Source organism: Mandrillus leucophaeus, unplaced genomic scaffold (genome assembly GCF_000951045.1).
Source record: "Mandrillus leucophaeus isolate KB7577 unplaced genomic scaffold, Mleu.le_1.0 Scaffold143, whole genome shotgun sequence".
Classification (NCBI taxonomy): Eukaryota; Metazoa; Chordata; class Mammalia; order Primates; family Cercopithecidae; genus Mandrillus; species Mandrillus leucophaeus.
Window position 1 is genome coordinate 4,621,974 of NW_012101399.1, and position 18,104 is coordinate 4,640,077.

General features: G+C 36.8%; 1 protein-coding gene across 5 annotated transcripts in view; it reads right to left on the reverse strand.

Moving 5' to 3' along the window:
• Positions 1-1,390: 1,390 nt before the first annotated feature.
• The window catches only part of PMS1 (PMS1 postmeiotic segregation increased 1 (S. cerevisiae)), a 96,831-nt gene continuing 80,117 nt past the window's right edge, over positions 1,391-18,104 (reverse strand). For 4 of the 5 annotated variants that reach the window (XM_011974253.1, XM_011974252.1, XM_011974250.1 and 1 more), the window contains 4 exons: positions 14,762-15,244; positions 11,068-11,198; positions 5,349-5,509; positions 1,391-1,749 (listed from right to left, as the gene is read on the reverse strand). In XM_011974253.1, coding sequence (XP_011829643.1) covers positions 1,585-1,749; positions 5,349-5,509; positions 11,068-11,198; positions 14,762-15,244 — 940 coding nt within the window. In that variant the 3' untranslated portion in view covers positions 1,391-1,584. The remainder of the gene's footprint in view (positions 1,750-5,348; positions 5,510-11,067; positions 11,199-14,761; positions 15,245-18,104) is intronic. The other variant, XM_011974251.1, reaches the window with a different exon arrangement.

Below are 18,104 nucleotides of genomic sequence, written 5' to 3' on the forward strand. Positions count from 1 at the left end.
TTTTCATGGCAGGCAGTATAATAGTGGTTAAGAACAGGAGCTCTGACATTAGAATCTCAACAGTAACCACAAGTTTAAATTAGTTGTGAACATTAAATGAGATCATCCAAGGTAAGTGCTTAGCCTGCCTAGCAAATAAGTGGTAAATACCTACTGCCATTCCTATCAACCTTTGACACAACTCATAACTGGTAAGAAAAAATGAGTTTCTTCATCTACAAGATAGTTGTAGGACCAATACAGACTATACTGGCTAAAAAATAAGTCTACAGTTTTACTTAGCGTGAGTGCAAATGATGCAAATTTCATCTTTGATAGCTTCTGTGAGCCTCTCTTCCCTCAGTTTACCCAGTTAATTTAAAAGAATTACTCCCAGAAAGCTCTCCCAGAGCAGGGCCCCACATTTATAAAAGGGGTAATGGAGAGTCAAGGGAAGCATTCTTTTGGTTCATGCAGAACAGGATGATGTTGGCAGATAAAAGGCAGAATCCAGGCTTCACAATTTGTACTTAACACAAGGATCTTGGGAATTTAAAGATGATCTTTGAGAGTTATGGGAGATGGTGTGAGTGTGGTGATACCGTATCCAGTATAACATATCTTACTTTACGCAACAAATATGTTCATTAAAAATCATGTTTCAACTTTTTGTAAAGGTATTTTGGTGCACTGTGGGACCTGGTTTTTGAAGGGGCATATGTACATTAATTTTCACCTAATGGCCCGGGGCGGTGGCTCATACCTGTAATCCCAGCACTTTGGGAGGCCGAGGTGGATGGATCACCTAAGGTCAGGAGTTCGAGACCAGCCTGGCCAACATGGTGAAACCTCATCTCTACTAAAAATACAAAAATTAGCCAGGTGTGGGGTAGGCAGCCGTAATCCAAGTTACTTGGGAGGCTGAGGCAGGAAAATCGCTTGAACCTGGGAGGTGGAGGTTGCAGTGAACCAAGATCGTGCCACTGCACTCCAGCCTGGGTGACAAGAGCAAGAGTCTCCAAAAAAAAAAAAAAAAATTCACCTCAGTTTTCTGTTAAAAATCTAGTTCTTCCCATGTTCTCTGATAAAAGTTGACCCCCCAAATCCAATAATTACCATATAATGAAGAGATAGCAACATCTAATCTGTTACCCCCTAAATTGAGGTTAATGGAAGAATTTCTGGTTTTCTTCTTCCTCTGAATTTCATTTTCTCATTTTCTCCCACTGTGTCTCTCCATCACACTTTAAAAAATATTGACACTGTTTGTCAGATATGCTAGTATGTGTGATGTTTGATTTCTCCCTGCACAGAGAGGACCTAGTAAATAACCACCCAACAATACTACCTATTTTCCAATTTTGAGTCTATAACTCATAATTATGATGACAGCTGGTTCTTGAGAATAAAATGAATAGTCTATATTAGTTTATTTACGTTATCTCCAATACATGGAACTTTTTTCAATATACAAACAAGTCAGTGAATCCTCATTTAAAAAATAACCATATGACACATAATACAAAGATAATTTAAAACTGGACTCATGCTGTTTTATGACAGAACCAATTTCAACGGTAACTAATCTTCTTAAACATTATTTAATCATGTAGTTTCTGGAAGATAGGTTAAATGATGAAAAAATGGGCGACCATGAACACACCCTTTAATTTCATTTCCAAACTGGTGCTTCATTCTGTAGATAGTGTCTTGGATGTCCTCTTTCGATAAGTACATGGGTAACTGTCTGGATAGACGCACTGCTTCTCCCTGTCCAAAGGGAAAGTCACACATTTTACCATGATATACCCTGAAGCAGAAAACATGTTATCCTGGCAAAAAGGATAACAGAATATTGATTATTTTCATCTTATTATGAATTCACTAACAAATATTTATTAAGTATCAACTACGTTGTCCGCTCTAGGGATGTAGTGGCGAACCAAAAACCAAGACCCTTGCTCTGGTGCAATTTACATTTTAGTGCAGAGAAACAGAAAACAGACAAAAGACAGAACATTTTAGTCAATAAATAATGCACAAAATTAAACTGGGCCACATGATAGAGTGATTGTAGAGCTGGAAAAAGATTACTTGAGGAGATAGCTTTAAGCTTGAATATAAATAAGGAACGAGGCTGGGCGCGGTGGCTCAGGCCTGTAATCTCAACACTTTGGGAGACGAAGGCAGGAGAATTGCTTGCGGCCAGGAGTTCGAGACCAGCCTGGGCAACACTGAGACCCAGTCTCTACGAAAAAAAAAAGCTGGGCATGGTGGGGCATGCTTGTAGTCCCAACTACCTGGGAGGCTGAGGCAGGAGGACCACTTGAGCCTGAAGGTCAAGACTGCAGTGAGCTGTCATCATGCCACTGCACTCCAGCTTTTGAGCAAGACCTTATCTCAAATAAACAAAAATAAATAAGAAACCTTAATGGAAAGATCATGGGGAAAGAAAAACATCTCAGGCAGACAGAAGAGAAACTGAATGTTCAATGTGGGTGCAACATAGTTGTTCAAAAGAGAGGAACAGGAAGAGGAAATTAGGCACTCTCTAGGACAGGGTGAGGAATTGGTGTTTTGATTTACACTTGGACAAATTCTACTGAGCATTGTTGAGTCACAAAACTGTCCTGGCTGGATTCAATACAAATGTTTACTCTTACGAGCCCTCAATGACACCTGGAAATCTTATTCCTGTTTATTTAACCTTCTCTTATAGTACCTACAGCTCTTATTTTCATATCTTTGTTACTGTACTAAAATTACCAACGCCTTCCCACAACCCCTCCACTCTCAGCAAGTCACTTCTACTCTTTCGCCACATATATCAACATGACTTCTCTCAAGTTCACCTAAAATTTCATAGGTTCTAATGATTAAGAAAAAAGTTTTTAAAAGTTTACATAAAAATTATTTTCATTTTTCCCCTTTTCCATTTTCTGCTCTTGATTCAGACAGCTTCTTCTTTCTAAACCTTATATTCATATCCTATCTTCTCTCTTGCCTTTTTGGGAACATTTCCTCTGCAAATTTTTTTTTTTTTTTGGAGACAGAGTCTTGCTCTGTTGCCCAGGCTGGAGTGCAGTGTGTATCCTCAGCTCACTGCAACTTCCACTTCCCAGTTTCAAGCAATTCTCCTGCCTCACTCAGCCTCCTGAGTAGCTGGGATTACAGGTGCGCACCACCACGCCTGGCTAATTTTTGTATTTTTGGTAGAGATGGGGTTTCACCATGTTGGCCAGGCTAGTCTCAAACTCCTGACTTCAGGTGATTCACCCACCTCAGCCTCCCAAAGTGCTGGGATTACAGGCATGAGCCAGTGCACCTGGCCTCCTCTGCAATCTTTTATTGTCAGTCTTCCACCAATTCAACACAAACATGCTGAACATACTCTTTCCTTCCTTTCACTATTCACTAATATGACTTGCTGCCTACTTTTCCACTACTACACTCTTTAACCACTGGCAAACGTCGTCTATTCCTGCTACAGCAGACCCTTGAACAACACTGGTTTTCAACTGTGTGGGGGTCCACTTATACATGGATTTTTTTCCAACCCCAACTGTGATAGAAAATACAGTATCATGGGATGCGAAATCCATATATACGGAGGGCCAACTTTTCATATATGTGGGTTCTGGAGGGCTGACTGCGGGAGTTAAGCATGCTTGGATTTTAGTATCCACAGGTGGTACTGGAACCAATCCACTGAGTATACAGAAGGGCAATTGTACTTTGCCATTACGATTCTCTTCAAGGTTACTACTGTCATCTAGCAGCCATATCTGATATATCTTCTAGCAATTATTACCCTATACAGAATGTGATACTACTTAAGATTAAAATTCCTTCCTTCCTTGACTTTTACATCCACGCCTCTCTTGGTTCTTCTTTCACTTTCCTATCTTCTTCTCTGATTCATCTTATTGACCTTAAACAGAAGCATCCTTGTGGTTTAAGTTCTCTCCTTTTTTTTTCTAGGCCATTTTTCTTAACACTTATACCACTATTACCTTAACATACTGAAAGGTAAACTATTAGCAAAAAAATATTTAAAACCAGTCCCAATTACTTTTTTTCTGTTATTTCTGAAATCTTATTTCTCCCCACATTGTTCTTCCGACCCACAACTCCCTCAACCTTTAAGTTCATACTAACTCTTTCACAAGAAAATATTCCCTTAAAGTCTCTAGAAACTATCAATGTTAAGCTACCTGCACAATATGCTGGGACTTTCCACATAACAAAGCTCCTAAAGGACTCACAGAACATTACTGAGTATGTTCTTCAGAAGGAGTAACAAGCAGACTTTCCTGTTAAGGAAGTCTGACCTTCAGAATACAGCAGGCACACTACCAACTGTAAACAAAAATGGCTCACTTTTAAAAAGGGAGAAAAACTTCATTAGAGTTCAGGTTTTTAAAAAAAATAATACTAGCCAATCTTGTGGGATATCTAGAACAAGATATATAGACGGAAACACTATTGTTTTCCTTCTACTATCTTATACTTGGACATTTTAATGTTTATAACCTTCCTTAATCCTTTTATTTTTTTTAACCCACTGTTACATTTCTCTTTTGTGGTGAATACTGTCACAAAAATGAAAATTTCCACTTATTCAAAGATTCATATCTTTCACTTCCCTTCCCTTCTACTGCTCTTGATGAGATCAGGACTTAGAATTATATTATTATACTTTTTAGACAAGTATGTGATATAAAGGTAGAATTATTTTAAATCCCTTCTAAGAGGATTATTTATGAAATGTTTTTTAAAACAGAACTTCACTGCAGAATATCTCATTTATAAAGTCTTTCCTCAATACGTACCCAATAAAATGTTATGGTAAGAATCCATGATAGAGTTTATCACAGTCAGTCTATGATGTGAAACTTTTAATGGAGTGTTCTTTTTTATAATAGTGTTTTCCTTGCAATTACATAATAAAATTTACAGAAAATATTCTACTATTTGGAAATAATTTACTATTTTAAGAAATAAGTATCTTAAAGTCTGGCCAATCTATAATACCTCTATATATAGAATCAGCAGCAGTACCCAAGCTTTTTGGCACCAGGGACCGGTTTCGTGGAAGACAGTTTTTCCACAGTTGGCAGGTGGGGTTGGTTTCAGGAAATTGTTCCACAAGAAGTGCACAACCTAGATCCCTCGCATGCACAGTTCACAATAGGGTTTGTGCTTCCATGAGAATCTAATGCTGCCACTGATCTGACAGAAGGTGGAGCTCAGGTGGTGATGCCCGCTGGCAGGCTGCTTACCTCCTGCGGGTGGCCTGGTTCCTAACTGGCTTGGCCCAGGATTTGGGACCCCTGTATACACTAACATATATATAAAATAATGCATACCTCTAAATAACTTATCACTTTGCGAGGTCTACATTCATAAACTTCCTTTGCATTTTTGTTTAATATAGCATTAAGAATTTCTTTTAAATCTGCTACTCCATAGAATGGGAGACAATTAGCCATTCCTTCTATTTCCAAGTAATTTTCAGTAATTGAAACTCCTGAAAGAAAACACACACACACACACACACACATAGTTAAGTTTATATTCCAGAACATGTCCATTAAAAACAAAAATTGCTGCTAAAACATTTAGTGAACCCTCATTAGAATTTAATATAGTCAGACAAAATTTTGTTCCTTAGTTGGAGAACAAACAGTAATTTCCCATAGGATCTCACATTAAGTCATAAGGGCTCATTGACACCACATGTGCTTTATATAATTTAATTTAATCCCAGTTATTGCTGTTCTGTTCCTTACATTTGTTTAGATCATTTCTTGCTTTGGAGAGAAAATGGAGTCCCATGATATTTATGAAAATAAAACTGGTTTAAGTGTTTTAACAACTGCTGCTCTTCAAATTCTACCCTACCATTTTAATATCTAAATGCCTGAATTATTTCTGTGATTTTAAGTTACAAATTATAAAAACAGTCACATAGTAATTTATGGAGATATTATTAATTAGAAGAAAATACTGTTTGTTCAAAATATTTTAATAGGACAAATAAAACTGACATGTTAAATGTTACTTAAATTACTCCTAGTAATTAAAATAAAACTAAATGGCTGGGCACAGTGGCTCACACCTGCAATCCTAGCACTTTGGGAGGCCGAGGCAGGCAGGTCACGACATTAGGAGTTTGAGATCAGCCTGGCCAACATGGTAAGACCCCGTCTCTACCAAAAATACAAAAAAAAATTAGATGGGTGTGGTGGTACATGCCTGTGGTCCCAGCTACTAGGGAAGCTGAGATGGGAGGATCACTTGATCCTGGGAGGCAGAGGTTGCAGTCAGCTGAGATCGTGCCACTGCACTCCAGCCTGGGTGACAGAGTGAGAATCCATCTCAAAAAATAAAATAAAACTAAAAACTAGCTACAGGATTGGACGTATAACTGGGTACATAATCCATAACAGCACATATTTCAAGGCATCAGATTTGGCTTTAGAATGCATGTTTTTGGAAAATAGCAGAGATTTGTCTTCTTTGGCTGTATCTGTGTAACAGTGTTCTTTCATGAAGTTCACATAATGCTACCTGGAATTAAAAGAGACAGTCCAATCTTGGATAAGTGGTAGCTATCAATGGATTAATTTTAAAAAAGAGATGTGATATAACTTGAAGTTTCAGATCCTGAGACTTCAATAATCCAATCCCTTACCTGTTCCCGATTACAGACTAGATCCTTGACCTGGTTGGCAGATGCAGTGCTGGTAGACTATAGAGACGGTATCCTAAACATTTTTCCCAGAGAATAATATATAATATTATATTATCAAGCATTAAGGGATGAGATACAGAGATCAATGAAGTGAGATGCTATGGTTTAGATGTGTGTCCCCTCCAAATCTCATGTCAAAATGTGACCTCTACTATTAAAGGTGGGCCTAGTGGGAGCGTCATGGGGCAGATCCATCATGGCTTGGTGCCATCCCCATGGTAATAAGTGAGGTCTCTGTGGTAGTTCACACAAGAGTTGGTTGTTTAAAAGAGCCTGGCATCTCTCTCTTGCTCCCTCTTTTGCCATGTGACATGCTGGCTCCTTGTCATGCTGGCTCCTTGTTGCCTTCTGCCATGATTGTAAGCTTCCTGAGACCCTTACCAGAAGTAGATGCTAGCACTATGCTTCATGTACAGCTTGCAGAACCATGAGCCAAATAAACCTCATTTCTTTATACATTACCTAGTCTCAGGTGTTCTTTTATAGCAACATAAATGAACTAACACAGAAAATTAGTACTGAGGAGTGGGGCACTGCTATAGATAACTGAAGATGTAGAAGTGGTTTTGGAGCTGGGTAAGAGCAGAGGTTGGAAGAGTTTGAAAGCTCAGAAGATGACAGGAAGATGAGGGAAAGTTTGGAACTTCTTAGAAACTGGTTAAATGGTTGTGACTAAAATGCTGATAGAAATATGGACAGTAAAAGGCTGACAAAGTCTCAGATGATATTGAGGAATTTATTGGAAACTGGAGTAAAGGTCACCCTTTTTATGTCCCCGCAAGGATTCTGGCTGCACTGTGTCCATGCCCTAGGGCAAGCTTGTCTAACCTGTGGTCTGTGGGCCATATGTGGCCCAGAACAGCTTTGAATGTGGCCCAACACAAATCTGTAAATTTTCTTAAAACATGGAGAGATTTTTGCAATTTTTTTTTTTAAAGCTCAAGAGCTATTGTTAGTGTTAGTGTATTTTATGTGTGGCCCAACACAGTTCTTCCAGTGTGTCCCAAGGAAGCCAAAAGATTGGACACCTTTGCCCTTAGGATCTGTGGAAGTTTGAATTTAAGAGTGATAACCCAGGTCATCACTTTTTCATTTCACTATCTAGCAAAGAAGTTTCTAAGCAGCAAATCGTTCAAGAAATGGCATGGCTATCATCAGATATGGGAGCAAAGAAATGACTTAAACTTGGAACTTATATGTAAAAAGAAAGCAGATGCTAGCACTATGCTTCATGTACAGCTTGCAGAACTATAAGCCAAATAAACTTCTTTATAAAGAAGGTTTGTGGTCATTTCTTTTAGTCTCAGGTCTACTTGAGTCTTACACAGTCTCAGGTATTCCTTTATAGAAACACAGACTAACAGTGGAAATGAAATGAGTTTGGGCAACAGGGGAAATGTAAATGGAACTCAAAACTGTGTGTGGTAGGCAAAAAGTAGTAGCAGAATATTCTAGTTCACATCTCTTTTAACTATTTATATAGATACGAAAATTGCCAAAAATATCAGTCTAAGTGATTTTTTTCACTATTGGTAGTTTTAAATCTTTTACAGTATGATTAGAATGAAAAGTCTAATACTGATTACATTTGCCCTGGAAAATTATACACATTTCACAGGATTCCTAGTGGAAATGGGTAAAAGGTACTTGGCAACAAATAAGGAAATTGAGCAATATTTTAACTTCTGGGTTTGTAAAATTAAGACATGGAAAAGTTAGAGACATTGGAACTATGTAACAATAACCCTTGAAAAGTTTCCATAAAATACTGTGAAATGCTTACCAATTTTCAGGGAAAATACATCAAATGAGTAAGTGCTTTGACAAGTTTTCACTTCCTAAAATATGGAATTCTTATTGATGCAGGACAGAAAGCTATTCCCATTAGCATGCAAAGTACTTAGAGTCACATTGAGAATCTTGTCTCTCAAAGCCAGATGTATTCCTTCTCTTTCAAGTACTTTTATCCTTATCCAAAGATGTACTATGACTACAGGCAAACTGTTGATTCAAAGTTAGTAAAATGCAGCAATACTCTGACAAGACAGAACTGTTAAGAAAATACAATCTAATTTAAAAAAATGAAAAAAACAAAGAAATGAAAGAAAACATAAATATCTTTAACTTGTTCTGATATTGACAAGGGAAATAATGCTTATGATAATCTAAGTAAAGTTAATTCCGATCAAATCAAGTCAGTTTGCAGGTGACTTAATCATTTCTGCATCTCTGATGCTATGAAAAGTATTAGACATTCAATTAGATTTTAAAAATACTACCTACAAGCTAAGAGCTGAAAGCATCTGTCAGATACAAATTTACTAGGTAACTCAAAAAAAAAAAAAAAAAAAACAACATGCTCTTGGAATTGAGTGGGAGGTAAGAAAGGACAGTTATCCTTAAAACCACAACAACTTGCTGTTTAACATCTTTCTTTCTTTTTTTTTTTTTAGATGGAGTCTCACTCTGTTGCGCAGTGGGGAGTGCAGTGGCGCGATCTTGGCTCACTGTAACCTCTGCCTCCTCGGTTCAAGCGATTCTCCCACCTCAGCCTCCCAAGTAGCTGGGATCATAGGCACCCGCCTTCATGCCCGACTAATTTTTGTATTTTGTAGTAGAGATAGGGTTTCGCCATGTTGGCCAGGCTGGTCTTGAACCCCTGACCTCAGTGATCCACCCGCCTCGGCCTCCCAAAGTGCTAGGATTACAGGCATGAGCCGCCGTGCCCGGCCTGTTTAATATCTTTCATGAAAAAAACCAGTACCTGCCACCAACACCACATAGTTAATTAGAAAAACATTAAGTTGAGAATAAAACACATACACCCCCACCCATCCCTTGCTTCAAGTAAATTCACTTCACATAAATTTTAAGATGCCAGGGACCCTGAGGAAGAAATATTTCTAGGAAGACTAAAAGAGATGACTGCAAGCCTGCGAAAGCGGGCTGAAGAATGGTAAGAAAAGAGAATACGTGAGCATCTCCCATTGCCATGTACCATGCTCACTGATTTGTTACCTTGGATAATGCTCACAAATACTTCGTGGAGTAAATATCTAAATTTTGACAGGAAGGCAATATGATAAATGAGTTAAGAGCTAGGCTTTAAAGGCAGATTGCCTAGGTTCAAATTCTGGTTTTACCAATAACTGTGTCCCCTTGAGCAAACTTAACTTCTGTGCCTCAATTTTTCCATCTGATATAAACTTACTGGGTAGCTCAAAAACAAACAAACAAACAAACAAAAAAAAACATGCTCTTGGAATTGAGTGGGAGGTAAGAAAGGACAGTTATCCTTTTTACATTATAATTATTAGTTGTTATCAATGAAGACACAGTTAGGCCAGGTCACTTTCCCCAAAACACATTCTTTTTAAATGGCAGTGCTGGGATTTGGACTAATAGAATTGAGGTAGAAGGTAAGAAGCTTAGGTTAGGTATCCTTAAAAATCACAAAAATCAAGTAAAATTAGTTTATGTTTGGGACACCAAAGTATTTTCTGTATATACCCAGCTCCATGCTTTTGTACATTGTTTTTACTTATTTTCATATCTCAGTAAAGCATTCCTTTAAAAATCTTCAAATGCTGTTTTGGGTGAATTTTGTTTTTCTATACTTTGAGTGTGACAAGTTTGGAGGCAGGAAGGGAGACAGTGGAGTCCTTCCTCATGGTTCCACTGTACCCCTTTGATACCAGATGAAGAAAAATTAACAGAAGGTAAGGCAGAAGGCAGTTGGGTATGGAAACTATAAAAGAACAGAGAAAGTGCCAGCCAGGAAAACTGAAGCTTCTAGCCAGATGGATTTTTTTTTTTTTTTTTAAATCCACCCAATGAATTTCCATACTGAGCAAAGAGGGTTATCAGTCTTTTAGCAAAGCCATGGAACTGAATCATCCATTCTCCAGATAGCACAACTGCTGATGTTGCACGTCTTAACTGGCAAAACAAGCAAATGCTTTTTAAAAAGCAAAGATGTCTATTTTTGTCAGGCAATTCCAATGCCCTACATGTTTCTGTTTCGTTATCTAAAGGAGTATTTTAATAATTTAAACAAAGCAGGCAGTTTGAATATTTTGTCAAAGGATGACAAAAATGACAATAAAACTATCTGATTAGTTATGAAAATGCAAATGCAAAGCACTGGACTGAAAGATGCCACACTGGCTTGTTTCAGGCAGAGGTGATGTGTTGAAATAAATGTTTTAACATAGCTGACACTGGTGAGACAAAAATATACCACCATATCTGTAAATCATGAAACCCAAATGTAACTCTTGGAACAAGACTAATTTTTCCACACCAGAAAATAATAAAACACACTATCATACCTGGTATCAATTTTATCTTGAAACCATTCGCTGTAAGACGAGGATCAGACAGGTAAGTTGATCCACTGTATCTTTGGTCATCTGCTGTCATTTTACATAAAACGTCTAAATAATGAGATCCATTAAAAAGACTGAAAAAGAAATTATGGCCCTTTAACTTATTAAAAACACAAAATAAGAGGGTTTATGGGAAAAAGTTAATCCTAGGGCCCTTTGACAAGTGTTATCATCATTAACCAAAATATAAAGGTATAAGTAACTCTATGAGAAACCACTGTTTTACATTTCTGTTAATATTTTATAAAATACCTACTGCACACAGTATACAGAAAGGAGGAACAGAAAGAAGACAGTCTGTCTTCTAGTATGTTACAAATTGAATGTGAAAATCTAAAAATGGCTCTCTCTAAATATAACACAAATGAAAACTTTATAAATAATTTCATTTTATTCCTTCAAAACAGACACAATAATACACTGTCAAGTTAGGTGGTCCATCCTTGCCAAATTTTCAATTGCTATTCAAAGTTTCTTCTGTAACAAAAAGATAAACATGTATCTCTTTCTTCTAGGAACTAATAAATTAATCAATATAGAGTTTGGGAGAGCTTCCTTCAGTCTACTGCAGGTCTGGCATGTTTCCCAAAGGTGGTATATGAAATGATTCTGAGTGGTGTAAAAATTTGAGGAAGCCAAAGGTTATCTAGGGTACAAATCAACCGCACATACTGGTTTTAGGCTTGGTCGGGATGTGTTAGTCATTGCAAAAAGGTGTCTGTTGGGGTTGATATGAATAGTTACCATTTTGCCACTCCTTCAAAGAATATTTGAGTGCCCACCCTGTGGCAGATACTGTCCTAGGTATGCAAGGCACTGTTCTGTGTTCCAGTACACTGATGTCTTTGCTTATCAGCTCTGAATGGTTGAAGACCCCAATGGCTGTGACAGCTGATATAATAGAGAAGAGAGCTTTGGCTATATATCACATGTACTCTGCTTCATCTAACCAATATCCTAAAAATCGATCTGAGAGACAGTAGGGATGGTGGTGATGGTGATGATTATGATACTGTATAGCAATTAATGGTGTACACTCCACAGTTAAACTGTCTAGACTGTAATCTTGGATATACAGCTTATTTACTGTCTATGTGAGCCTAGGTAAGTTATTTAACTATTACATTTCAGTTTCCTCAGCTATAAAATGTGGATGATATTATCTACCTCATAAAGTTGATGTGAAGATCATGAAAAAACTTTGTCAAGTTCCTATCATATAGTAAATGTTCAATAAATATTAGCCATCATTAAGGTTATCATTATTAAGCCCTTACTTTATACTTTATAGATACCTAAATTATTCCATTCAGAGGTAAGTTACACAAATAGCATTAGAACTCTGGCAAGAAAACTAAGCCCAACCTACAATTACCCTGTCCACATTGTTGCATTGTGGGATAAATTAGTCCATGACTCAGTTTTGAAAAACTTACATCATTAACTGTGATGGGGATGCCACATTCCAGAAGAAGGAAGAAAAACTATTTTGAATTAATCTTTATTACTGTTTATGCTCAATTAAGAAAGATTTTTTTTCAGGCCAATATGGTACCAAAATAATAGTTTTTAATGTATTTGTTTTTTGAAGAACAGAACATCACATAGAAAAATATTTTTAAAAACCTATAATTTGAAAACGCACAAAAATATTTTTGAAATTTAAATGAAGTTTACAAATGCCATTCAGAAAAGCTGTCAAGTCTAAAAATTCAGATGTACCCTAGTTCTTTTTTAGGGAAGATAAAAGCACCATCAGGTGTTTATTTAAACTGTTTGAATGTAGCCTAAGGCACTATTTTCTAATTGTTCCTCTGACAGTTTCCTAAACCAATCTCAAGACAATACTATGAAAGATACTGGATTTTGGTTAATGTGGTTGCTGTTTCCTTATTTAAAAAGACAGACTTAACAGATATTTTTCTGTGTTCTGTCCCTGTTTTTTTCTCCTCCAATGATGGCAGTGTCTTTAACAAGAGTTTCAACATATTTTATAAATGATTTCTGCTTTATTCTTGGAAGTTCTGAAACAGAGTTATCTTCCTAGGGAACAAATTATATCTCTTTAAACTTCAGGTTTTTATTATTTTTGTCATGATTCTGTTTCACCCGTGTCTGACAGAAAAAGAAATATTATAAAGTTAAAAAAGGGAAATGTTAATAGGTTAGTCATTACTTATTTTTTAATCTTTAAATTTTTTTTGTCTTCCCAGGCTTTGTCATCCAAGGTTATTTATTTTTAAAGAAAGCAATTTAATCATATAAACTAGGAAAAGGAAATACCCTATATTACAACCAATATAAAATTATTTCAGGCAAAAATCATCAATGAATGGCACCATTACATGGAAAGGTTGATGGGGAACTTTCCAGTGAAAGACAGGCTGTCATTAGCTGAACCTAATGATAGTGCCTTTTGATGTGATGAAATATGAAGTACATAGCCAACCTATTAAGTAGATTCATCAGAAAGTAGAATCTAAATCTATTCAGCCCTCCTGAGCTAACCCCCAATTAAACATGGGGGAGAGAAGCTGAACACCATAAGAAAGCAAATACAGACAACAGAACATTCCACTGAACAAATGACTCAGTATCTATAATAATAGAGTGATTTTTAAGATATATAAACAAGATAACCAAATGCAGTATATGGATCTTTAGATACAAATTAAATATAAATTTTTTAAAAACCTGGGAAAAAAGGTATTTTGAGATAATGAGGAACAATTACAAGGAATTATTATTATTTAAGGTATGAAAAAGGTATTGTGGTTAGGTTAGAAAACAGCCATTTTTTGAGAGAGATATATTGAAAGATGTAGGAAGGGGAATTGTTCTAAACTACTTTGGCAAAGGAAAGAAAATGCACGTTTATATACTGTATAGAAAGGTAAAGCAAATGTGGCAAAGTCTTGGATAATTACTGATAAAGGTATGCATCGTACACTTCTATTTTATTATGTGTTTGAAAATGTTAAAACAATGAGTACATAATGGAATAAAGTCATGGCAATCTAACTTCAAAATTACCCTAGAGAAGTCACTAATGTACAAGAGAAATGAGCTTTATATTTATTAAATGTAGAAGTGAACTATCCAGAGTATTCTAATATAATTTATAAATAATTCCATTAAAGATTAGAAATCAAATACATATATATATTTTTTAATTTTTATTTATTAAAAAAAAATTTTTTTTTTTGAGACAGACTCTTGCTCTGTCACCCAGGCTGGAGTGCAGTGGCACTGTCTCAGCTCACTGCAACCTCCACCTCCCAGGTTCAAGCGATTCTCCTGCCTCCACCTCCCAAGTAGCTGGGACTACAGGTGCATGCCACCATACCCGGCTAATTATTGTATTTTTAGTAGAGACAGGGTTTCACCATGTTGGCCAGGCTGGTCTCGAACTCCTGACCTCGTGATCCACCCACCTCGGCCTCCCAAAGTGCTGGGATTACAGGCGTGAGCCACCGTGCCCGGCCTAGAAATCACATTTTTAAAAGATTAAAATAAATAAATAAATACCACTAATCCTTACTAGGAACCATTCTCAACTTTCTACCTTCAATTTCTAATCTAGTATGAACTATTATAATAAATATTTTTACATTTAAAAAAGATTGTATCATCATACCTCTCTGTTAACATAATTGGCTTTTCCAGTGGCTCTGCAGGAAGTTTATGATTCTCAAGAAGTCTTTTAAATAGCAGGGCTTCTTCTACTCTATATGGATTTAATAACATTACCTCTGTTTTGGATGTCATTAGCCATGCATCAGGAAACCTGAGATTGTGGATCAAGCAAGGTTCATCCTTCTCTTCTAAGTCAACTTTGTTTTGTTTCTCAAAATTTATTCTTAAGTTTTTCATAGAAAAGAGGATCTGCACCATTTTAATATTTTGACTCCTTTTTTCAATTTGGGACTGAAGGAGTTCATCAAGTTTTGGTTGATTAGATAATGAGGTTTTCAACTTGTGCTTCTGGGCCAAATTCCATGCACTGGTGGGTTTTATCTTTTTTCTGCCATCTTTTAATGATATTTGTGACTCCTGTTCAATGGCTCTCTTCATTTGACTATTGTATCGTTCCAAGTCTTTAGTAGCCTTCTCTTCATATCTAAGAACAGAAATAAAATAGAATTAATGAGATCATAATCAGAAATATATTAACCATCTGAATTTTATAAAACTAAAGAACTGGTATTCCAGGTATAGTAATGACAAAGGAACATGTATTAGACTAACTCCTGAATATAACTATGATAAACACTGAACAAAATATAAAAATCAGTTATTGGCCAGGCATGGTGATGGTTCATGCCTGTAATCCAGCACTTTGGGAGGCCGAGGCGGGCAGATCACCTGACGTCAGGAGTTTAAGACTAGCCTGGCCAAAATGGCGAAATATTGTCTCTACTAAAAACACAAATGTTAGCCAGGCATGTTGGTGTGCACCTGTAGTCCCAGCTACTTGGAAGGCTGAGGCATGAGAATCGCTTGAACCCAGGAGGCAGAAGTTGCAATGAACCGAGATCGCGCCACTGCATTCCAACCTGGGCGACAGAGCGAGACTGTCTCAAAAAAAAAAAACAAAAAAACAAAAAGAAAAAAAGAAAACAACAAACAAGTACACAAACAAACAAAAAACCCTCAATTATTTAAAGTAGGCACTGAAGAACAGCCAAAAGCAGGAAGAAATTAGAATGGATTCACTCCTTGGGGAGTGAAAAACGAGACAGAGTCCCACATTTATAGGACTTCTAACCAGAGGGCAGTCCTCAGTATTAAGGGGGACCAGGGTGGTCAGAACTTAATCAGAAAGTTGCACTCTTACTAGCCTGAGTCACCAGGACACAGAGCTATCTGCTTCCAGAACAACTGAAAATTGAGAAAGAAAATCCCAGAAAATTCCATGTGTGGGAACCCAAAGAAAAACAACCATTAGAAGGCTAAATGAGCTGAACAGAGATTTCAGCTGCTGCCCATTGCAGGGGAAACAACGTTTGGAATCTGAATTCCACAGTTTCATGGCCTGGTGAACACTTTGGGCTTTCAATTAAAACTGGAAGAGGGCCACATCTTAGGATAAAAAACCTATGTCCTAAACTAAGGAAGTTGCCCTGGGACCAAGAACAAAATTGAAACAGCTTCTCCCCAACAAAGTATAAAACAAAACCTCCATAAGCTCAAGGTGATCTGTTAGTAATTTAAATACCTGGTAGAACAAAAATCAGCACTTTTCAGAAGAGGATAACAGAATCTAGAATTTTAAGCATACTACCCACAATGCCTGCTATACAATCAAAAGTTACCACTCTAACAAATAAAACAAGAAAACGTGAGTCATGGTCAAAAGAAAAAGTGGTCAGTAGAAGCCAACCTCAAGATGACCCAGATGTCAACATTACCAAAAAAACCACTTAAAAACAGGTTTAATAAATGTTTAAGGTATTAAAAGATTATCATGAGAGAACAGAAGGGGGAATCTCAACAGATTAGTGGAAATTATACAAAAAAATACAATGGAAATTCTAGACCTAAAAAATACAATAACAGAAATTAAATATTCACTGGGCAGGCTTAACAGCAGATAAAAAGATGGCAAAAGAAAGGGTCAGTAAAGTTGAAGACAGATCAATAGAAATGATAAAATGTGTTGTTTTCACAGAAAAGTGAAGACAACTGGAAAAGCACTGCAGTGACCTAAGGCAAAACAAACGATCTAATATATATGTCATGGGAGTCCCAGACAAACAACGGAAAACTGGGAAAGAAAATAAAATGTGAAGAAATTAGGGTTGATAATCAGCAAATTTGGAGAAATACAACTTACAGATGCAAGAAGGTCAGCAAACCTCTCAAGAGAATAAATGCAAAGAAACTCACAGGTAGGTATATTACATTCAACCGCTGAAAACCAAAGATTAAGATAAAATCCTGAAAATAGGAAAAAAACAGTACAAAGAGGAAACAGCAAAAATAATGGATATCATAAAGAGCAATGCAGAGGCAGATGACAATGAAATTTTTTTTTTTTTTTTTTGAGACACAGTCTCCCTCCGTCCTCCAGGTTATAGTGCAGTGGCACAATTTCAGCTCACTGTAACCTCTGCCTCCCAGGTTCTAAGCGATTCTCCTGCCTCAGCCTACAGAGTAGCTGGGATTAGAGGCGTACACAACCACCCCCAGCTAATTTTGTATTTTTAGTAGAGAGGGGGTTTCACCATGTTGGCCAGGCTGGTCTCAAACTTCTGACTTCAGGTGATCCACCTGCCTCCGCCTCCCAAAGTGCTGGGATTACAGGCATGAGCCACTGCACCTGGTCAACAGTGAAATCTTTTAAGTGGCAAAAGAACCCAGAATCCGGCTATATCATTAAAAAAAAGTCCTTCAAAAATGAAATGAAATAGACGTTTTCAGATTAAGATGAGAATTAGTTGCCAGTATATGTGCACAATTAAGGAGAGTGACACCAAATATAAGTGAAATTATACTTACAGGGTTTTTACATTTTATTAACTCCAAGTAGATTATGATAAGGATGCATAATGTAATCACCAAAGCAAAAACTAATGGAAACTCAATAAACAAATTAAAATTAGATACTGAAATATATTCTTTTAACCCGAAAGGGCTCCCCTCCCCGCCAAAAAAGGAGGAGCAAAAGAACAAAATGGAGATAGGACAAACAGAAAACAAACAGGAAAATGGCAGACCTAAACCCAACCATATCAATTATTACATTACATGGACTAAATATTGCAATTCAAAGGCACAGATTATCAAACTGAATTTAAAAAGTAACACCCAACTTTGTCTACAAGTGTTACATTTTAAATATAAAGATGGGGATAGTCTAAAAGACTGAAAAAAAAGATACACCATGCAAATAGTAAGCATAAGAAGCCACAGTGGCAGGCAACAGTATATACTCCTCCCTCAGTAACTGACAGAACTAGAGACCCTCCTCAAAAAAA